Genomic DNA, 18,918 nt, shown 5'->3' with positions numbered 1-18,918 from the left:
GATCATTAAAAGTATAAATGCTACCAATGATGGGATTTAAAATGGCCAAATATAAACATAAGGCTCTAACCACAGAAGTCTATCTTGATCATTTAAAAGTACAAATGCCACCAATGACAGGGGATTTAAAATAACCAAATATAAACATAAGGCTCTGACCACAGAAGTCTAATCTTGATCATTTAAAAGTACAAATGCCACCAATGACAGGGGATTTAAAATAGCCAAATATAAACATAAGGCTCTGACCACAGAAGTCTAATCTTGATCATTAAAAGTACAAATGCTACCAATGATGGCATTTAAAATGGCTCAAGAGCTACAATAGGCAGCTGATTCTTAGCCAGAAAACCTGGTTTGAATACAAGACGAACTGAATTGCCCATGAAAAAAGGTGACCATCTTTTACCAATAAAGATGAACTTCACTTTCCCAAGCTGATGCTAACAAAAACAAAAAGGAATCGTCTTTAATGTGAGATTCTTGAAAAAAGCCTCACTCAAAGGTTCATAAAGAGGTTAAGATAATGACCACAGAACAAATAAAAGGTTTCACCAAGGCATTGTTTAATCACAAACTAGTTTCCTGATGTCAAAATGCTTAATAAGCTCTGAAAGATGAAAATCTAACCCAGTGGTGAAGCCAACAGAAAATCTAACCCAGTGGTGAAGCCAATAGAAAATCTAACCCAGTGGTGAAGCCAATAGAAAATCTAACCCAGTGGTGAAGCCAATAGAAAATCTAACCCAGTGGTGAAGCCAATAGAAAATCGAATACAGTAGTGAAGCCAATAGAAAATCTAAGAGTTATTAGAGATGACTGCTCTATAGCCCCTAATGGTAGAAACTGATAGGTCCTTTCTCTGAGACGAAGAAAAGTGAAGAAAATTCACAAATGTTGTAGAAGAGGAGCAGACTGGATCAATGCCCTGTCAACTGTACCAATTAAAGAACTCCCCACTTGGCATCATAAATCTTAGAGATAGACTGCCTTCTATCCTGAGTGATAATAGTCTGTTAGCCTCATGGAAAATGTATCTTGGCAGATAGATTGTTCTATATGAACCAGGCATGAAGGTTTAGCATTTGTGAATTGTTGTGAAAAGGGATCCTCTCTGCATGTGACGTCAGATCTCTCCTTTGTAATAACTCCCTGGAGGTGTCCACAAACAGGTCACGACCACTGAAACATAATCACTGGTGCTGTGATAGGGGTAGGGGTGTCTGTCAGGATAAGCCAAGATGTCAAAAGCTTGAGGAGTTATTCTGAAGGTGGGAAGGAGTAGGATTACAACTGATGCTACTTCTGACAAAAAAGCATCCAACCACCCACCCACCCCATACACTCTGATCTGGCACTTAGGAGATATCAAGTGGTCATTTGTTGTTAAGGCTCATTGCAAACAAGTCTACCACTGGCTTCCTCCACAGCTGAATAGTCTGCTACTGATTGGTGTAAAAACTGTTCTGTGAAGACTAGGTACCCTTGCCGTGAAGACTGGGTACCCTTGCCATGACAGACTGGGTACCCTTGCTGTGAAGACTGGGTACCCTTGTCGTGACAGACTGGGTATCCTTGCCGTGACAGGCTGACCACTAGAATATTCCATTTGTCTGAAATGTGGCAAATCTAGAGAGTGAGTCCCTCAAGACTACCCTTAAAAGGAGGTTCCAAACCTGCAAACAAAGAAATCTATTTTGGCATCTGAAGTATGCCAAGAATGTCATCCTGTTTTGTCTGATGAAACTGATACATCTCTGTAGTGCTAGAAACATAGCATGAATTTTATCAGTTAATGAAGGAATACCCTGTCTGACTTCAGGGGAGTGTCCCAGGCTGAGTCTGAGGCATTCGTATACAAGAATAAGTGGGGTTATGCGAATCCCACCAGACACCTGTCCCGATTGATCCACCATGAGAGATTGAATTTGGATGAAAACGGAAAGGGATTCCTAAGAGATCTCCAGTCTGCTAGCAATAGTAAATGAAGAGGCCTCATGTGAAGTCTTCTTTGAGACACTGGATCCACTGCCATGTTCAGGTTCCCAGGAGAGATAGAGCTAAGCAGACAGTGAAGTCTTTTCAAATACTCTCACTGTGAGGGAGAGCATCTTTGTTGGAAGGTACATAAACCATCCCTGGATTTCTTAGGAAATTCATCCCCACACAAGTCAAGTTTTGAGAAGAGCTACAACTTCTCTGGACAGAGGATTAAACCCAGGCAAGTCAATGTCTTGCTACAGAGTGATAGACATCAGAGTAAAATATTTCTGAGGACAATGTATATCAACCAACCATCAAAATACTACAAAGATTTTTTGTGAGAAAGATAGGCCAAAGGGAAGAGTCCAAAACTGAAAGGTCTTGACTAGAACCAAGAAATTTCTGTGGGACAGAGAGACTGGTATTTGTAGGCATGCATCTCAACAGTCTATGGAGACTGCCTATTCATTTAACCGTATGACATTCCTGGCTGATGTTGATGTCTCCAACATGAAATATATTTCTTGAATAAACTTGTTTATGGGACAAGGATCAATGATATGGTGAAATTTTCCCGCTCTTTTTGATGCCAGGAAAATTCAAAAATGAAAACCTAGGTGTTAAATTTCTAACACCCTCACTACTACCAACTTCCTTAGAAGGGTATACACATTAGCCAATGATGATTCCAGAATGGTGAAAAGAAATGGAGTTCCTTGACAAATGTGATGGCTCCTGGAACTGAAGTTGCTAACCATCTCTTAATGTGGCGAGAACTCGTGCATCATCTGAAAAGTCTGGTGCCAAGTGGGACAGAAGAAAGAGGGGTAGGAGAATAAGTGACTTCCAAAGGATGACTATATTTCCTGTTATGGAGGAAGGATTGGATTGACTTCTTAAATATACCTTTACAGTCATCCCATTTAGCAAATGGAGTGTGTGAATAGGAGATGGGCAGTTCCACAGAAACCTTTACTAAAAGCATTTATGTGGGGGACCCACAAACCTCTCAGGTTGAAGGCACTTCTTTGCCCATTTATTCAATGCTAGAACTGTGCCAATGTTAGTGCTGCTGATCTCTTAGACTTTGGGAGCCCACCATAGGAATTAACCTACTAAACAAAAATTCATCCTTGTCACGTTTGCCTGCCCGCGATTACGTAAGTCAGGAACAATGGAATGGGTTAGCGCTATGTGTATGTAGACCCTGCATCTATCATAGCGAATCGTCTTTGTACAAGAGCCCACATCGTTAGGTGTCAAAACTAACATGTAGACATTGGAACCTTTCTTCTAGAACAAAGGACCCTCGATGCTGTTGTAAATCTCCCCGCTTTGACAGATGGCCTGAGGCTCGTCTGTTAAGCTCGACCGACTGGGGTAGAATTGATAACCAATCAGAACAGAGGAAGGGTGGGGCAATCAATTCGAACCAGAACTTAACAGTCATTTGGGCTGGGAACGAGTTAGTCATGGTGAAGCATCGTGCTGAGAAGATGTAGCAATAACTCCGAGGAAGCCACTCATGAATTGGTGGGAAAAGAAACCTTGGTATATTCAAGGACAGAAAGCTTCATAAAGGTCAGTGAGTTATTTGCTCAATTGTTGCAGAATGTTACGGCATTGTAATTGTAATTATGTACAGTATGTATATTTACTTACTAGAATTGTTAGTACGTAGAATTACCTTTGTATTGTTTAATTTACATGTGTACTTGGGAATGAGCTATGATTATGTAGATTGCTAGCTCGTAGTCAGAATTAATATCGAAATTCGCTATCTGGTTACTTCGTGGTAAACTAGTGTATTTATTTATGTGATATTCTAGATTTTGCAATTGTTGAATTAAATTGTAACTTTGGAAATGGTTGCAGCGTGTAAATTTAAATAATATGGATAACTGAATATTTGTGTACACTTGTGGGAGTTTAATGTACAGAAATGCGTCTGATTGTTGTGATATTGTTCAGAATAATGTTATTAAGAATATATTGATGTGATGCAATTTAGTGATGTCTGTATGATAAGTAGGATACCACTCTTTATTGCAACGTTGTTTCTATAAGAACGTGTGTGATTTTCGATGTGCATGAATGTGTGACCAAAGATGTGGATAGCCTTTATCTGATGATTGATTGTTGACTTAGTGTAAGGCGAGATGGCTAATGAAACATGCTAATGTCCTTGTGTTTTTCACAGGAAGCTTTTGGGGACAGAATTACCGGGTAGTCAAGTCCCGAGTCTCAGAGAGACAGGATAGAACAAGGCAGTAGGCAGAGAACAAGCCTAGTTGCTAAAGGAAGAGAGAGAGAAGGGGGAGGAGAAAAGGAGACAAAAGGGGAAGAGGATAGGAAGAATCACAGTATGGAGAACGCCAGAAGGAGGAAAGGAATTAGCAGAGTAGAGCACAGATGAGTAGAAACCAAGTACAGGGGAAAGCCATCTCTCACTATAATCACGTGATGAAATAGGTTGTTACATGGTCGAGAGGAAGAAGATTGGTTGAGAAATTAATATCGTTTAAATTGTATTAAATTGTTATTCTTTTGAATTTCACCTTTGTGTTCTTAATAATTTAATTGTCGGTACTGCTGTCTGGGGGCTCGGAGCTGTATCTCTATCATTAATTTCACTTCCTACAAAAACGAGCCAGGGTGGGAATTCCATAGTAATTCAAATAAATATTGGGAGCACCCCACCCCCAACTCATAACAGAGCGTTCGTAGAACGCAACAATCCTAATCAACCTACACAAGTTTTTTATGTGATTCAGCAAAACCTCAGAAGAATCCAAAGCAGCATTAATTGTCATGCAGAGCAGCTCAGGCAACAATGCCAATGACAGTGATTGTGAGTGTCTCACTGTTATCGTTATGACTCCATAAGTCTCTGCGAAGCAGCCAGCAAAAAAGATACTCCTCCCTTACAAGGTATATTGAGGCTGCCAAGAAAGGGTCAGTATATAAATCTATAGCAGATGAGGCACATACCTACAGCTCTGAGTGCCTTGGCTGAGATGCAGGACCAGATTCCCATGAAGATCTCTACTCTAAATGCTCCTGAATCTAGGCCAGGGCATTCATGTGGCCAAGCTGGTGAGTAAACCTTGCAACTACTTGCTGAAGCCAGTGGCCACAAAGTAGCAGAAGGGACTGACCAAAACTATCTGCTGTCTGGTTACCTCTTGAACCTGTGCCAGTTTCTGTGCAATACCTCTCACCCTGGTTGAATAGGGCAGCAATGGATGACAGATTTCTTCAATGAACCAGAGTCCCCAAACTGAGATAATTCTCATGTTCAAAGTCCCATTAGGTTTAGGACACAAAACTGTGGAAGATGGTGGTAAACTTTGTTTACCTCCTTGATTAAAACTGCTGATATCATCCTCTTCAGTCACTTGTCCATCCTATGCAGAATGGAGATGGAACAACAGCTCAGCAGACAACAGATCTAACTGGGGTCTCCTCAACCTCATTACAGTGCACTATAATGACAGTTCATTATCTGGTCTTTTGCGGGCAGGCCAGACAGGACTGTCAAGTCTTTACTCTCCCCAAAGATGGAAATCCCTTCTCAATAGACGATGAAATTAGTGAATAGGTGGATGGTTAGGTCCTACTGATCCATGAAAAACTCATCCATGGCCCCATGGGTGGATAATGAGTAAAGCCGACTTACAACCAGTGTGGTGGGAGTCCCCAAACCCCACAGTGATTAAAGGGAAACCAATTAAAGGGGGAGGTATCAATGTAGTCCCTTTCCTCAGAGGAGGTGGAAATCTCCCTGGTAATGAACACATGGAGGCAGAATTTTACCTGGCTGGAAACTCACTATCTGTAACCAGTGCCTTGACCTGGTATCTGTCTGTGACTAGAAACTGGTATCTATAACTCTTCTCGGTGACCCATGTGTGGCACTTGGTACCCAGTGCCCAGTCAAGAAAAGTAACAAAGATCATTAATGAGTCCTTATCAAACTTTTATCTTTGCCATAGATGAGCTAAAAGAAGAAGGCTTACATGGATTATGCTGGAAAGGCGTGACTTGCTCTGAGGTTAGGGTGAGTTCCCTTAACTGGTAAGTGCCCTGATCCCTCCCAGGGTTTACAATGTGGAAGCTTTAGTGTGGGATAAAGTGCATCTAATCCTTGTATGGATCAACAAGTTGGTGACTTTTTGAGCTGGCAAGTACCAATAATGAAATTGATTGTCTGGGGTGGTACCATTCTTAAAGAAAAAGAAAGAGTTATGGCTTTCAGCTAAATCCAATACCTTGCATGTCCGTAAAGCAAAGAAAGGATATCTGTCTAAGAAACTCACACTTGGTGTGCACTAAATAAGTGTGGTGGTTGTCCCACAAAGACTTTTTATGGCCACATTTGCCAACTTGTTTGTCAGATTGTGAAGACAACATAAACCTGGAATTCTTTTATCAGTGGTAATACTAACAATAACACTGGTTCCCATGAAGGTTAAAAACACAAATCAGTTATGGCAACATTGCTAAACTTGCACAAGATACAATCAGAATTCAGTGAAATTAAATACAAGGGTACTGATAGTTAAACAGGATGCAAAAATGAACATAACAGATAAAAATGATGGCAAAAGACACTTAGATAAACAAAAATCTTGAGTGCCCAAAACTATGTTTTATCAAAAGGTCCATGGAAAAGAAGTAAATTATTTGACTGAATACAAGTAACTAAGTCATCAGACTGGGACTGTGTTGTTTTTGTTGTAAGCCTCCAAATGCTAACTGGATGAGGGAATTTACATCTTGTTCTGGGAACCAGGCAATGAGATAGCAATTTAATAATAGCAAGTAAAATTTAATAAACATGTCAAACAGTACAAATAAACTAATTCTGATCAAATATTGCACTGTTGATTTGGAGCCGTTAAAAATGTGGTAAATTCTGCTGAAAGCATGACAGATAATGGCTTTTTCATATACATAGTATGGGGCTGCTATGCCTACTTCTTATGACCATGGTCTTGTACTGCTCTTCTGAAGGACAGTAGACAGTGTCTCGCCAGTAAATGTCCATCCCCTGACCACGGTGCAGTTCTAAAATCTGCTCTGAAATAGTGCAAACACTGTATCAATGCAAACACTGTATCAAACGACATCATTATTAATTATATTAATTAATTATTGCAAACACTGTATGAAAAAGACATCATTGTCAAGTAATTCTCCATGCAAACACTGTATCAAAAGATATAATTTTAAAGTAATTATCAATGCAAACACTATGAAAAAGACATCATTATCAAGTAATTCTCAATGCAAACTGTATCAATGCAAACACTGTATGAAAAAGACATCATTATCAAGTAATTCTCAATGCAAATACTGTATGAAAAAGACATCATTATCAAGTAATTCTCAATGCAAACACTGTATCAATGCAAACACTGTATCAAAAGACATCATTATCAAGTAATTCTCAATGCAAATACTGTAGGAAAAAGACATCATTATCAAGTAATTCTCAATGTAAACACTGTATCAATGCAAACACTGTATCAAAAGACATCATTAATTATCAATGCAAACACTATCAATGCAAATACTGTATCAATGCAAATGCTGTATCAATGCAAACACTGTATCAAAAGACATCATTATTAAGTAATTATCAATGCAAACACTGTATGAAAAAGACATCATTATCAAGTAATTATCAATGCAAACACTGTATGAAAAAGACATCATTATCAAGTAATTCTCAATGCAAACACTATATCAAGAGACAACATAAGTAATTCTCAACGCAAACAGTCTCAAAACAAATACTGTATCAAAAGACATCATTATCAAATAAAGTTCAATGCAAATACTGCATCATGATTCAAAATAAGTTAAAAATTACAAATTACAAATATCACTAGAGTGAATTTCAAAAGAGATTACTGAACAAATCACCTGCCTTAATTTATTACATTTTTGAAGCTCATCAGTATAAAGATACAAACAACTTCCATTTATTCCAACATCATATACTGTAATTTATATTGTAACACAAATTATTACCTCTGACCCCATACCTGTGAAGACTTTTGTAACCTCTGGATGATCCAGTTTCAGGGCCTTTTCCAGCCCCAAGAAATACACATAATTTGCAGAATTAATGGTGTGGGGGACTCCATAAATTTTGTGAGCAACTAAAGTGAAGAAGAAAAAAAGATACATAAGAGTGTAACAACTACTTAGGAAAAGTTTATGGCAATAAAAAAATGATCCTGCATTGGACAATATCTGCACCACCTTCCTGGTGCATTATGTAAAACTAGTATAGTCATTATTATACTGCAACCTACATTTAGTAAATGTCACTCCCATAAACAATTTTTTTAAAAGAATATACAAGCAACAATGTCAGAAAAATGAGGTAAATGGAATAAATTAATTATAATAATACTTACAGCATGAAAAGTAGATCACTATGAACTACTTCGTAATGATGAGTGATTCTCTTAAACTTAATGCACCCATGAAATATTGTGAGTGTACGAGTAACACCCATAATAAAGTGAAGTGTAAAGTGAAAATTTAAAAGGAACTTACAGTATTTGTGAATTAAACCCCGAATAGTCCAAATGTTTTATCACCAGTCCTAAAGAATAAAGTTCTAATTAAATTCCAGTGTTGTTAAACAAAAAAAACTTCAACCGTGAATGTGTTGATGTGCCTGTAATGGCCTTGATGTGAAGAAAAGCCAGCAGTCTTTTGATCACAATAATATTATGTAAGATGTGCTTGAATTCACTATAATTCCAATTTTGTGTCTCTGTCCAAGAATATTATTACTGATGAGCACTTTGTATTTCCAGTGAAGAATAGCTGTATAAATAATTTTTAAATAAAAACCCCCAAATGAAACACTGACCACAACAATATAAACCAATTTTTCTTAATTTGTCCAAACACTGAGGTAGTAGTAATTGGGTAAAATATTTAAAGAAAAATTTATTCTTTTTCAGATGTTACTTCAAGAATGACTAATTTGCAACATAAACAACATTATATGAAAAACTAAGACATAAAAGTAGAACCAAAATGAGCCCATTTTAGAAAATTCTAAGCTGTCAAGAAGATAAGCTCTGTTACTAAAAGTATAATAAAAAACATGGTAAACATCAGGTAGACCAGGTTATTCCATGGAGGAATTCCAATGTCCTAGGCTCAGATCTAGATAAACATGTTTATATTAATAATGATCTGAATATTTACTTCACACTCATAGAGGAAATTTAAGCTATGTATTATGCTGTTTACCAAAATGGATGATCCAAATGAAGTACATAATAATTTTAAGTTGGACAAGGTCAAGTACTAAACTGAAATTTATACATTAACATAATGATAAAAAAATCCAAAAAACAACACAAAGCAAATATACATAGCTGAACCCCTTCTCATCAAAGTCCTCTAAATTTGTTACAATGAAGTCATTTTTGGCCCCTTGTGTGTGAATTGATAACGTATATTCTGGCTCATAATCCAACTGGCTCCTTGTGTATGAATTGATAACGTATATTCTGGCTCATATTCCAACTGGCTCCTTGTGTATGAATTGATAACGTATATTCTGGCTCATATTCCAACTGGCCCCTTGTGTATGAATTGATAACACAGGGCTCGAATTTAACACAAATTTCTTTGTAGCCAGAAGGACTAGTATATTGAGAAATTTACTAGTCCTGCCAAATCTTTACTAGTCCTGTTCACAAAACATTGTCAAACAGCTTTCATGTAAGTTTACCGATTCAATTTTAAAGTTCGAACAACCCGCAACAAAACTGGATGTTTCTGTGTGTTTGTTTTTGCAAATTGAGTACACCAGTTACACCACATAACGTTCCTTTCCTCGTCATAATTCAGCCATTCCCTGTCTTTTGTCCATTTCTTCTGAAACTTTCCATTATGCTTTTCCCTATCATAAGAATTATTCTTCATCATTCTCATTCAACTTTTGCTTATTTTCCGGTGGCTGAACACCACATTTTGCCTGTCTTATGAGGGAACTGCCTTGTTTTGAAATACGAGATGTTATAGTATAGCTGACGTGAATTATTTAAAGCAAGAAAAGCAATGGCACAGTGTCCTTTAAAAGAAAGTCAGAGCAAGAAACATGTTTCAAAACACGTGTTTTTGCCCTCTCCCACAATTAAATGACCTCTCCCCAACAAAGACTTAACTTCAGCAGATGTTCTGCATGATTGAAGCAGTGGCTATTGTAAACACTGTTATAAAATATTAGCATCAGAAGATAGTGTTAGTTTCAGCTTGGAAAAGGTGTGTTCCCATCAAACAAAGCAATCTGACACTTGGCGCGTTGTATTTAACAGCTCTAATTATGGTATCATTAGTCGTAAGTTTGGTAATTGTTCCTAATTAATCAAACCTCAATGTATTGTTGAAATTAATAATAAGGCAGAAAATTTTCAAATCTTAGATGCCCATGCTCAGAGATTTTAATTCCCAACAAATGTATGGCATTCTGCTTGGATATCTCCACTTGTATTCAATTATTTGTTCATTCTTGTAAGGGAAAAATATAAAACCTTTTCTTATCATCATAGAAAAAGTAGTTGTATGGAAAGGATGTGTCGATAACATAATCGTAATAAACTGATTTAATTCTTATAATTATTTTGATGGAAATGTAAAATATGTAGTTTCCTGTTTGTGACTGTTGGAGCGTTTGGGTAGCGAGCAACAAAAAGAAAGAAGAACCTTAAACAAAAAAACATGCAAACTAATTTCTTTGAATAGCTTTTGCCGTGTTCTTCTGTGTGGTTTACCGCTTTGTAGTTTGTTGCTGTGGTCGAGTGAATAAAGTGTGATACGTCATTTTTTCATTTAATTCGTTATCAGATTAATTAGGATCAATTACCAAACTTCCGCTGTCAATGATAGGACCATAATTTACGCTGTTAAGTGAAATGTACAAAATCGGATGGATTCTTGTTACAGAAACGCACCTTATGAAAGTTACTAGTCCAACAGGAAATCTGCTAGCCTCGGGCTAGCGGACCACTGCTAATTTTGAGTCCTGTAACATATATTCTGGCTCATAATCCAACTGGCACCTTGTGTATGAATTGATAACGTATATTCTGGCCCATAATCCAACTGTGGTGACACAATATATACTGTTATAATTATTTACACCTACAATTGTAAAATTTGTTGGCCTGTGCATGTGACTATTAAACTGAATCTTACAGCTGGAGCCAGAGGGAACAGCACAGGTCAATATATTCAGTTTAATATCTACTTTGATTTGTACCTAATTTACTGCTATCACTCTTCCCTTATTTTTGGGGAAAAAAATATCTTTACATTGAATATTAGGAATCAAAACTACATCTAAATCTCATGTACCAATTGTGTCAAACACCAAAACTAAATGTGAGATCTGATCAACATAAATGCAGTAGTTTGTTTTCTGTTTTTATTTTACCCTTGAGAGTTTCTTAAGAATGCATACAATATGTAAAAAACTTAATGCTTCTTGATGACAAGTTAGTGAATCATGATATTACAAGATGTCAACCTGACTTACATCATCTTTGTGAAGGCAACAGACAAGAAGGACATTCACACTACAGAAAACTTAAAATCACCTAATGAATTTAACTTCAAATCACATTTTACAGATATTCTACCTTCTCATAAAGTACAAACCTGGTACACCCCTCCGTAGAGTAGAGTTGTCTTCTATATCATCTATTCTGAAAAACAACCAAAGAAACAGTATACACAGGAAGATCTAATACAAGTATTTTGTATTTTTTAAAATTGATGTTGCTGTTGATGTTGCAGGTTTAACGCAATTTTTCAGCACACGATAGGCTATACATGGCGGCCAGTATCAATGGTGAAGGAAGAACCCGAGAAAACCCCGGAAAGAACCACCGACCCACGAGAAGCTACTGGCAAGCTTTCTCACATACCCACATTAGCTGTTTAAAATTGAAATCTATGATTAAATTTTGCGAAAAAATTTGCACAAAAAAATTAAGTTTGAGTATATTCCAAAATAATGACTGCAATAAGATATGACATCCATAATGAAAGTGTTTTACTCGTAAATTAAATATTAATCTTGCTCTAAACATGAATACTAATCAAGTTTAACCAATGCCTATTCAATCCTAATTGTAGCTCTGCACCTTAAATGTCATAAAAAAATCTTCAAGACCAGAATTATTGATTGTTAAGGACTTCTACTGAATAATCATCATATACATGTAATCAAATTCACAACATTACACCCATTAATGTAATAAGCTGTACTGAACTCCTATATGACCTTTATGACTTGAACTTTAGAAGAAATCCATTCTGTAAAATGATTAGAGTGTATGGCCATTCAGAGACCAAGAAAATGTCAACATTCAGGTATGCTGTAATTATTAGTAATACAAACGTTTCTAGAAGGGAATGATGCTACACTTGCCAAAAACGACTTTCAAAGGAATCTAATGCAACAACAGTTCTTCTTTTAACTGTAGAGTATTGAAATGGATGTCTAAGCCATGTGCACATAATGATGGCTTTCATTTTCTTGATGTTTCTATACAGCAGTGACCAATAATTTCAAAAACCTTGATCTGTGAGAATAATGTGGATGATTAGCAATTACTTAATTAGGCAGGTCAATTAATTTATTTATAAATCTAGGTGAGAAACATTTTTGAATACCACATTGTTTGGTGCTTGGTTGTGTATGCCAGTTGAATGAGCAAATGTGTTGGCTATTGTTTACCCTGGAGCAATTATACACAGGATGCATTGAAAACAAAAATAAAAAGACTCAATAGCTTTACTGTTGATGGTTCAATAAAATAATTTGATTAACAATTATCAGCACCGACACTTTTAAAAACAAACTAAGATCCAAATGCAGTGACTGACTATTGACACAAATGATTTGAACATTTGCAAATAGATTTAACATCTATATTCATATAAAGGACAATGTGTGATAAGAATTTTTTTCACCAAGAACACAAAATATCTTGCCAAATTATTAAATCAAAACTCATTAATTTTGGTTACAAAATTTGCAGTACCTTAAGAAAATGGTTAAATTACTGCATAATTTTGGAAGCCATGCCACAACTGTGTTATATTTTTAATTCATGTTAGAAGGAATTGGGTTACAGCAGTATTATAATGTAACTAGGGATAGTTTGCAGATGTGCAAAACAGTTATTGAATGTATACCCCTCCCCCCATTATAACTTGGTGTAACTAAGTATATAGCAGCAAGTTTCTACATTGATGTAAACATTTACGACCTAAAGTTCAGAAATGCTGAAACTCTTGGCACCTTTTTGTTTCATTTTTCACTGATACATCATGTGCTTTCTTCTTGAGAATGATCAACTTTACAAACCCACATTACTCCTTTGAGATTAGAATGAAGACAAAATTTGGAGGTGTAATAAGTAGACAATATCAAAAACTAATGCAAGTTATTACTATGCTCCTTGTTGACAACTTACAATAGACTAGCATTGTGGAGCATCTGAGTTGCTTCCCCTATCAGATCAAGCTCAGGCTTGGGTATATTCAGCCAGTAGTTGAATGCCTGGAAAAATTAATAAAAAGTATGAATGAACTGTCTGCAATATGTAAATTTAATTTGCAATTACCAATGCTCTACAGGTTTTAACAGTGAATTAAGAATCTTGATATCTGACAGTGAACATGTCGAGTGTAAGCCAACATTATATTATTTGTATGCAGTCAGTGATGTCAAATGCACTACACTACTCATGCAAATTTCTGAAATGAGTTGTTTAACCCTTAAATAGTAGATCATTTTTAATGAGGTCATGTTGATAACTGTCCATTTTCAAAGTAATTTAGTGTTTAGGCAAGATAACATAATAATTTACACAGACATAAATGTGAATAAGGTATATAACCAATGCTTTCATGCATTTCTTATTACAAGTACTGTGAATTCAATATTTTTGGGAAGGTTTTCATTGTCGGAAATTTAGAGACTCAGTGAACATTGATTCTTTTCCGGAAACCAGAAACTCCATTTTTGTCGAGTCCACGTTTTATTTAGCAAACAAGTGAAGAAAAAAAAACAAAAAAAAAAAAAAACACACAAAAAACCAGACTAACACTAAATGTAAAATCCTCTAAACATGAGCTTAATCTAGGTTTTTAAACAAGCATACAGGTATATAAATTACTGAATGTACTTGTGTACAGACATGTGGACATGAATGTAAATGCTAAATTGTCAGAGTTGAGATTCTTCTACCAAGGCAGGCTTGATAACAGAAGTAAACCTTTTCCATTCAACTAATTAAAAAACCAACAAAAATGTCATTCTTTGAAAAATCTTTAAAAAAGTAATTTTTTGGTAAATTATGTTTTTAATCTTTCAGAATACTTAAATTATTATAATAACATTAACCTCTACTAAATGTGAATCCATACCTTCCTAAAAGACCCCCAAAAGTGTTTCCATATATATATATATATATATATATATATATATATATATACACACACACACACACACACACACCAAAATGAATGGAAAGTGCTGTCCCTGGATTCTATAGAAGAATGCTTGATAGTAGTAGGCAGAATTAATATTTAACATAAATAACACTAGCATACAGGTTAGAGAATTTTTTATTTGTACTCTACAGAGATTTGAACCCAGGTCCATGGGTAAATGGCACCCATCACCTTGCCTGCACACATGAGCACATATTCCATCATGACTAAGCACACATAACCAAAAAATGATGCTACTTAATTGGTGTTATATGCACTCGCATGATGACCTAGTAATTAATTCTCATCTTTCTATAGAGTCATTCCAGATTCCTATAAAAGAAATCAAGGTATAAAGAACTAATTATAGATAATTATAAATATACACCAGACATAATGGAAAGTGCTATCTTTTGATTCTATAGAAGAATGCTTGACAACAGTAGACATAATATGTAATAGTAGAGTATGAATTAGAAATTCTTGAACCTATATGATAGTATTATTTGTATTAAATATTAATTCTGCCTACTATTATCAAGAATTCTTCTCAAGAATAGAGGGATAGCACTTTCTGTTCTGTCTGGTGTATATTTATAATTCTCTATAATTAATTCTATATACCTTGATTTCTTTCACAGGAATTAGGAATGACTTTGTAGATAGATGATAATTAATTACTGGGGTGTCATGCGAGTGTATCACACGAGTGCATATAACACGGATTAAGTATCATTTTTTGGTGATGTGTGCTTAGTCATGGTGGGATGTGGGCTCATGTGTGCAGGCAAGGTAAGGCAATGGGTGCTGAATACCTGCAGACCTGGGTTCTAATCTCCTTAGGGTATGAATTAAAAAGTATCTAACCTGTATGATAGTATTAAATATATATATGTATATATATATATAGACACACACACACAAATGGAAGCAACTCAAATAATGTGATCAGGTAAGTATTTTCGGAGAATCTAAATTGACACCAACAATTTTCCTTTTGTTGAATACCTTATCACATAAATATTAAGATAATAGGCAAGAGGAAATGGAAATGCAAAAGCATCTAACCTGTGTCATCCTGTCGAACCATGATGACTGCTCTGCTGAAAGGATGAACTTTTCCTAACAGGAAGGCAGCACAAATAAAGATTAATGTTTATACTTATACATAGAAGAGTCCTTAAATTTTCCAGGCAATACCAATGACATCTATGAGGTTATGCCCAGAGCCAAGACTGTGTAGTCCAGGCAGTTACCAATGGCCCAATGAGTTTCAGCTCTCTCTTTTTTAAGGCCATGAAAACAGTATGTGGATAAAACAGACTTGATATTCCGGCCAATTGACTCCACTACCGCACATTTTCACCTCTCAATGGATTTATCAAGCAGACTTATCTATGACTGCATGTAGATTGTGAAATGTTCTTAGAGACAATGTCAGGTTGCATTATTAGTACAAATGAACCATTTGAATGAAACTTAATGCAGTTCGGATCCACAAAGAGTGCATGATACTCACTCACCCTGCACACTGAAGCTAGTGCTAAGAGAAAGCAAGTCTTCTACAATAACAGCTTCAGTAAATTTGAAGCCAGGACCCCAAATGTGTTGAGTTAAGTCGTATCAAAACCCAGGAGAAGTTCCATTTGAGGATCAAGATCAGCAAGATGGGTCTGGATAGGTAAAAAATGGACAAGTCAGAGAGATCCTTGCTGGAGCCAATATCATCTCATCCATGATACCAGAATGTATCTGAAACCATGAAATGAAATCCCTTGACTGTAATAGGTGCTAACTTATTGTCCTCAAAAAGGGAAAGAAAGATGCTAGCCCATGTGGAATACCGGTAAGAGTGGAGTGAAGTCATTAGCTCATCAGCATGACATCAGTAAAAACATGCCTTCATTTGTCTTTAAACTGCAAGGCCTTCTGTCTATTGAGATCCTCTCTTCACAAGGCATCTCTGACAAGATCCAGGCATGAAAGAAGAGTTCTCTGGACTTGGACAGAATATTAATAATTAGATTTCATGAACAACATGGGGTTTTTGGTTTTGAAAGTTTTCAGTTTAGGGCTGTTCCAGTAAAACATACCTGGTACCCAGGGAAGGAACTTTGAATATGGAGTACTCAACCCAAAGATGCAATTTAGGATTTTCATATCATTTTAATATGAACTCTGTGCAATCAAAGTACCCTGACATATATATGTTTTTTAAATGCCTTCCCTGGGTACTATGTATTTTTAAATGGAATAGCCCTTACTGAGGATTTTGCAAATGTGAAAGAAATGTCTTTTACTAAGTGCGCATGTGATGAGAGAGAGAGAGAGACGGGGGTTGGGGGGGTTTAGGATGAGAATGTAATTATGAAACCATCATTGTGTGTGTGTGTAAGCAAGCACAAAATTAAGAAAGCTGTTATTTTTATTTCAAATATATAAATTTAATGAAAAATTTGCAGAACAATATATGTTCCTTCCAAAAATCATATTCTGATATCCTGTCACATGAAAAAATACAGATGTCAAATAGAAATAAAGTCCTTGTAGCAAGAAATGTCTTAGGAACAAGATATTTTTTTACAACTTTACTACAATTCCATTAGAATTATGAATGATACTTAAATGCTGTTTTACTAAAGTTCACAGTTCATGAGCCGTGCTTGAAGAAGGCATGGGACATTGTCTGTTTTTTCCCCCTTATATCTTTCTTTAATTAATGAGGTTTGTATTAATGACTCCATTTTTTGTGCAGTTGAAATTGTTTTAAAATCTATGTATAAAAGTCTAAAACTTTAGGGTATGTCAATGAGTGAATCTGACTTATAGAATACTGCTTTGTGTCTCCATCAAAAGTGAGGCAGCACACCTGTCACTAATAAAGCCCTAATATTTAATAATAATAATATAAAAAAAGAAGCAAACAAGGTTCAACTGATCATGTATACAACTGAATAGCATCAATCACTATTATATAACAGGCAAAATAAACATGCTCTTTAAAATGGGTTACCTGCTACTATTTAGATACTAATAATTTGCCTTAAAAGCTAGCTATTTTTTGTGGTGCTAAGACTTCAGATTAGCCTGTTGTCAGCATCTGCCCAGAGATGTATCAAGTATTGTTTTTCTTGGTCTCATAGATCAACCAACTACAGTGATTGCTAAACTGTAAAGAATCTGTTTCAGCTGAAATATATTTCCAAGTTTTGGTTTTATGGGGTTTTCCAAAAAGTAAAACAAAATCGTGATCACAATTTGTTTCAGTATTTGGAGTTGAGGCGTTTTGGTTTACTGGTTAAACAAATGATAGTGGTCTTGAGGGTGTATGATATATAGATAGAAATACCATTTCATTTGTCAAGGATGGCTGGATTTGGAGGTAGTGGGGGTTATTTCCCTTGGATAATGTGATCAGTTAATGTATTTAACAGAGAAATTGATTCCTATGACAATAAATCAATTCACCGTATGCCAAGTTAATGCAGGAATCTTGAGTGCCTCTTGAGATTAGCTGGTAATTAGCTAAACGAGTTGTACATATGTAGTATTACCTCATTATAACATTGCCCATTGGAGTCTTGAAGTGGACTTTATTTAGGGAGTGCTGTATTATTATTATTATTATTAATAAAAATGACAAAATTATTATATACAAATTCATTTGGCAGATCTGAAGTCTTCATGAATACTCACTGTTACTAGTTTGGTTCTGACTTGTTTTCCAGGAATTTGACAAATATAGTGGTAAGGATCTAGTAGAACCTGTAAGTATAAAATTAAAAATAAATATTACAATTCCAACAGAAACAGTATTTAAAGGTAAATGTGATGGGTATTTGAATGTTCTTTCAGAATGGTACCCTTTCGGAATTTGTAAGTATAAGTTGTTGCTGTTGTTGTAGGATTTAACACCATTTTCAGCACATGATAGGCTATACATGGTGGCCAGTATTAATGGTGGAGGACGAACCCAGGAAAGTCCCAGAAAGAACCACCAATGCACAAGAAGATACTAGCAAGAAGATACTAACAAGCTTTCTCACGTACCCACATTGGCCGAATCTGAGACTTGAACCCATGCAGACAGAGGTGAGACAGCAGTGATCTGTAACGGAGAGTGCTTTTGACCACTCAGCCACTCGGGGCCCCCCATGTACAAGTTGTAAATTTTAAGGTCATTATATAAGCAAAGGAGTTTTTATAGATTTTTGAAACATATTAACATACAGTGGAGATAATGGTTGCATTCTTTCCTTCATAATAACCCAGCAAAGAATGATACAGAATCAGATCAAACTTTTTGCACCAAATTCAGGTGGGATTTTTTGTTACCATCTTTATATCATCTAAGAATAAATTATGTAATTGATTGCAAATTTATTTTCA

The 18,918-nt window shown here is 35.8% G+C and overlaps 1 protein-coding gene across 2 annotated transcripts in view; it reads right to left on the bottom strand.

Annotated features, from left to right (window-relative positions):
- Nucleotides 1-18,918, bottom strand: part of LOC149805989 (geranylgeranyl pyrophosphate synthase-like) — a 45,654-nt gene that overhangs the window by 14,729 nt on the left and 12,007 nt on the right. Inside the window, exons 3-7 of one of the 2 annotated variants that reach the window (XM_089950793.1) lie at nt 18,226-18,294; nt 13,509-13,594; nt 11,683-11,729; nt 8,023-8,153; nt 6,964-7,060 (exon numbers count right to left, since the gene is read on the bottom strand). In XM_089950793.1, the coding sequence (XP_089806919.1) occupies nt 6,964-7,060; nt 8,023-8,153; nt 11,683-11,729; nt 13,509-13,594; nt 18,226-18,294 (430 nt within the window). Of the gene's footprint in view, nt 1-6,963; nt 7,066-8,022; nt 8,154-11,682; nt 11,730-13,508; nt 13,595-18,225; nt 18,295-18,918 lie in introns of both variants that reach the window. The other variant, XM_089950795.1, reaches the window with a different exon arrangement.

The sequence above is a fragment of the Sinohyriopsis cumingii genome, chromosome 2, assembly GCF_028554795.1.
Source record: "Sinohyriopsis cumingii isolate HCF-2022 chromosome 2, ASM2855479v2, whole genome shotgun sequence".
Classification (NCBI taxonomy): domain Eukaryota; kingdom Metazoa; phylum Mollusca; class Bivalvia; order Unionida; family Unionidae; genus Sinohyriopsis; species Sinohyriopsis cumingii.
This window is presented reverse-complemented; position numbering and strand designations above follow the sequence as displayed.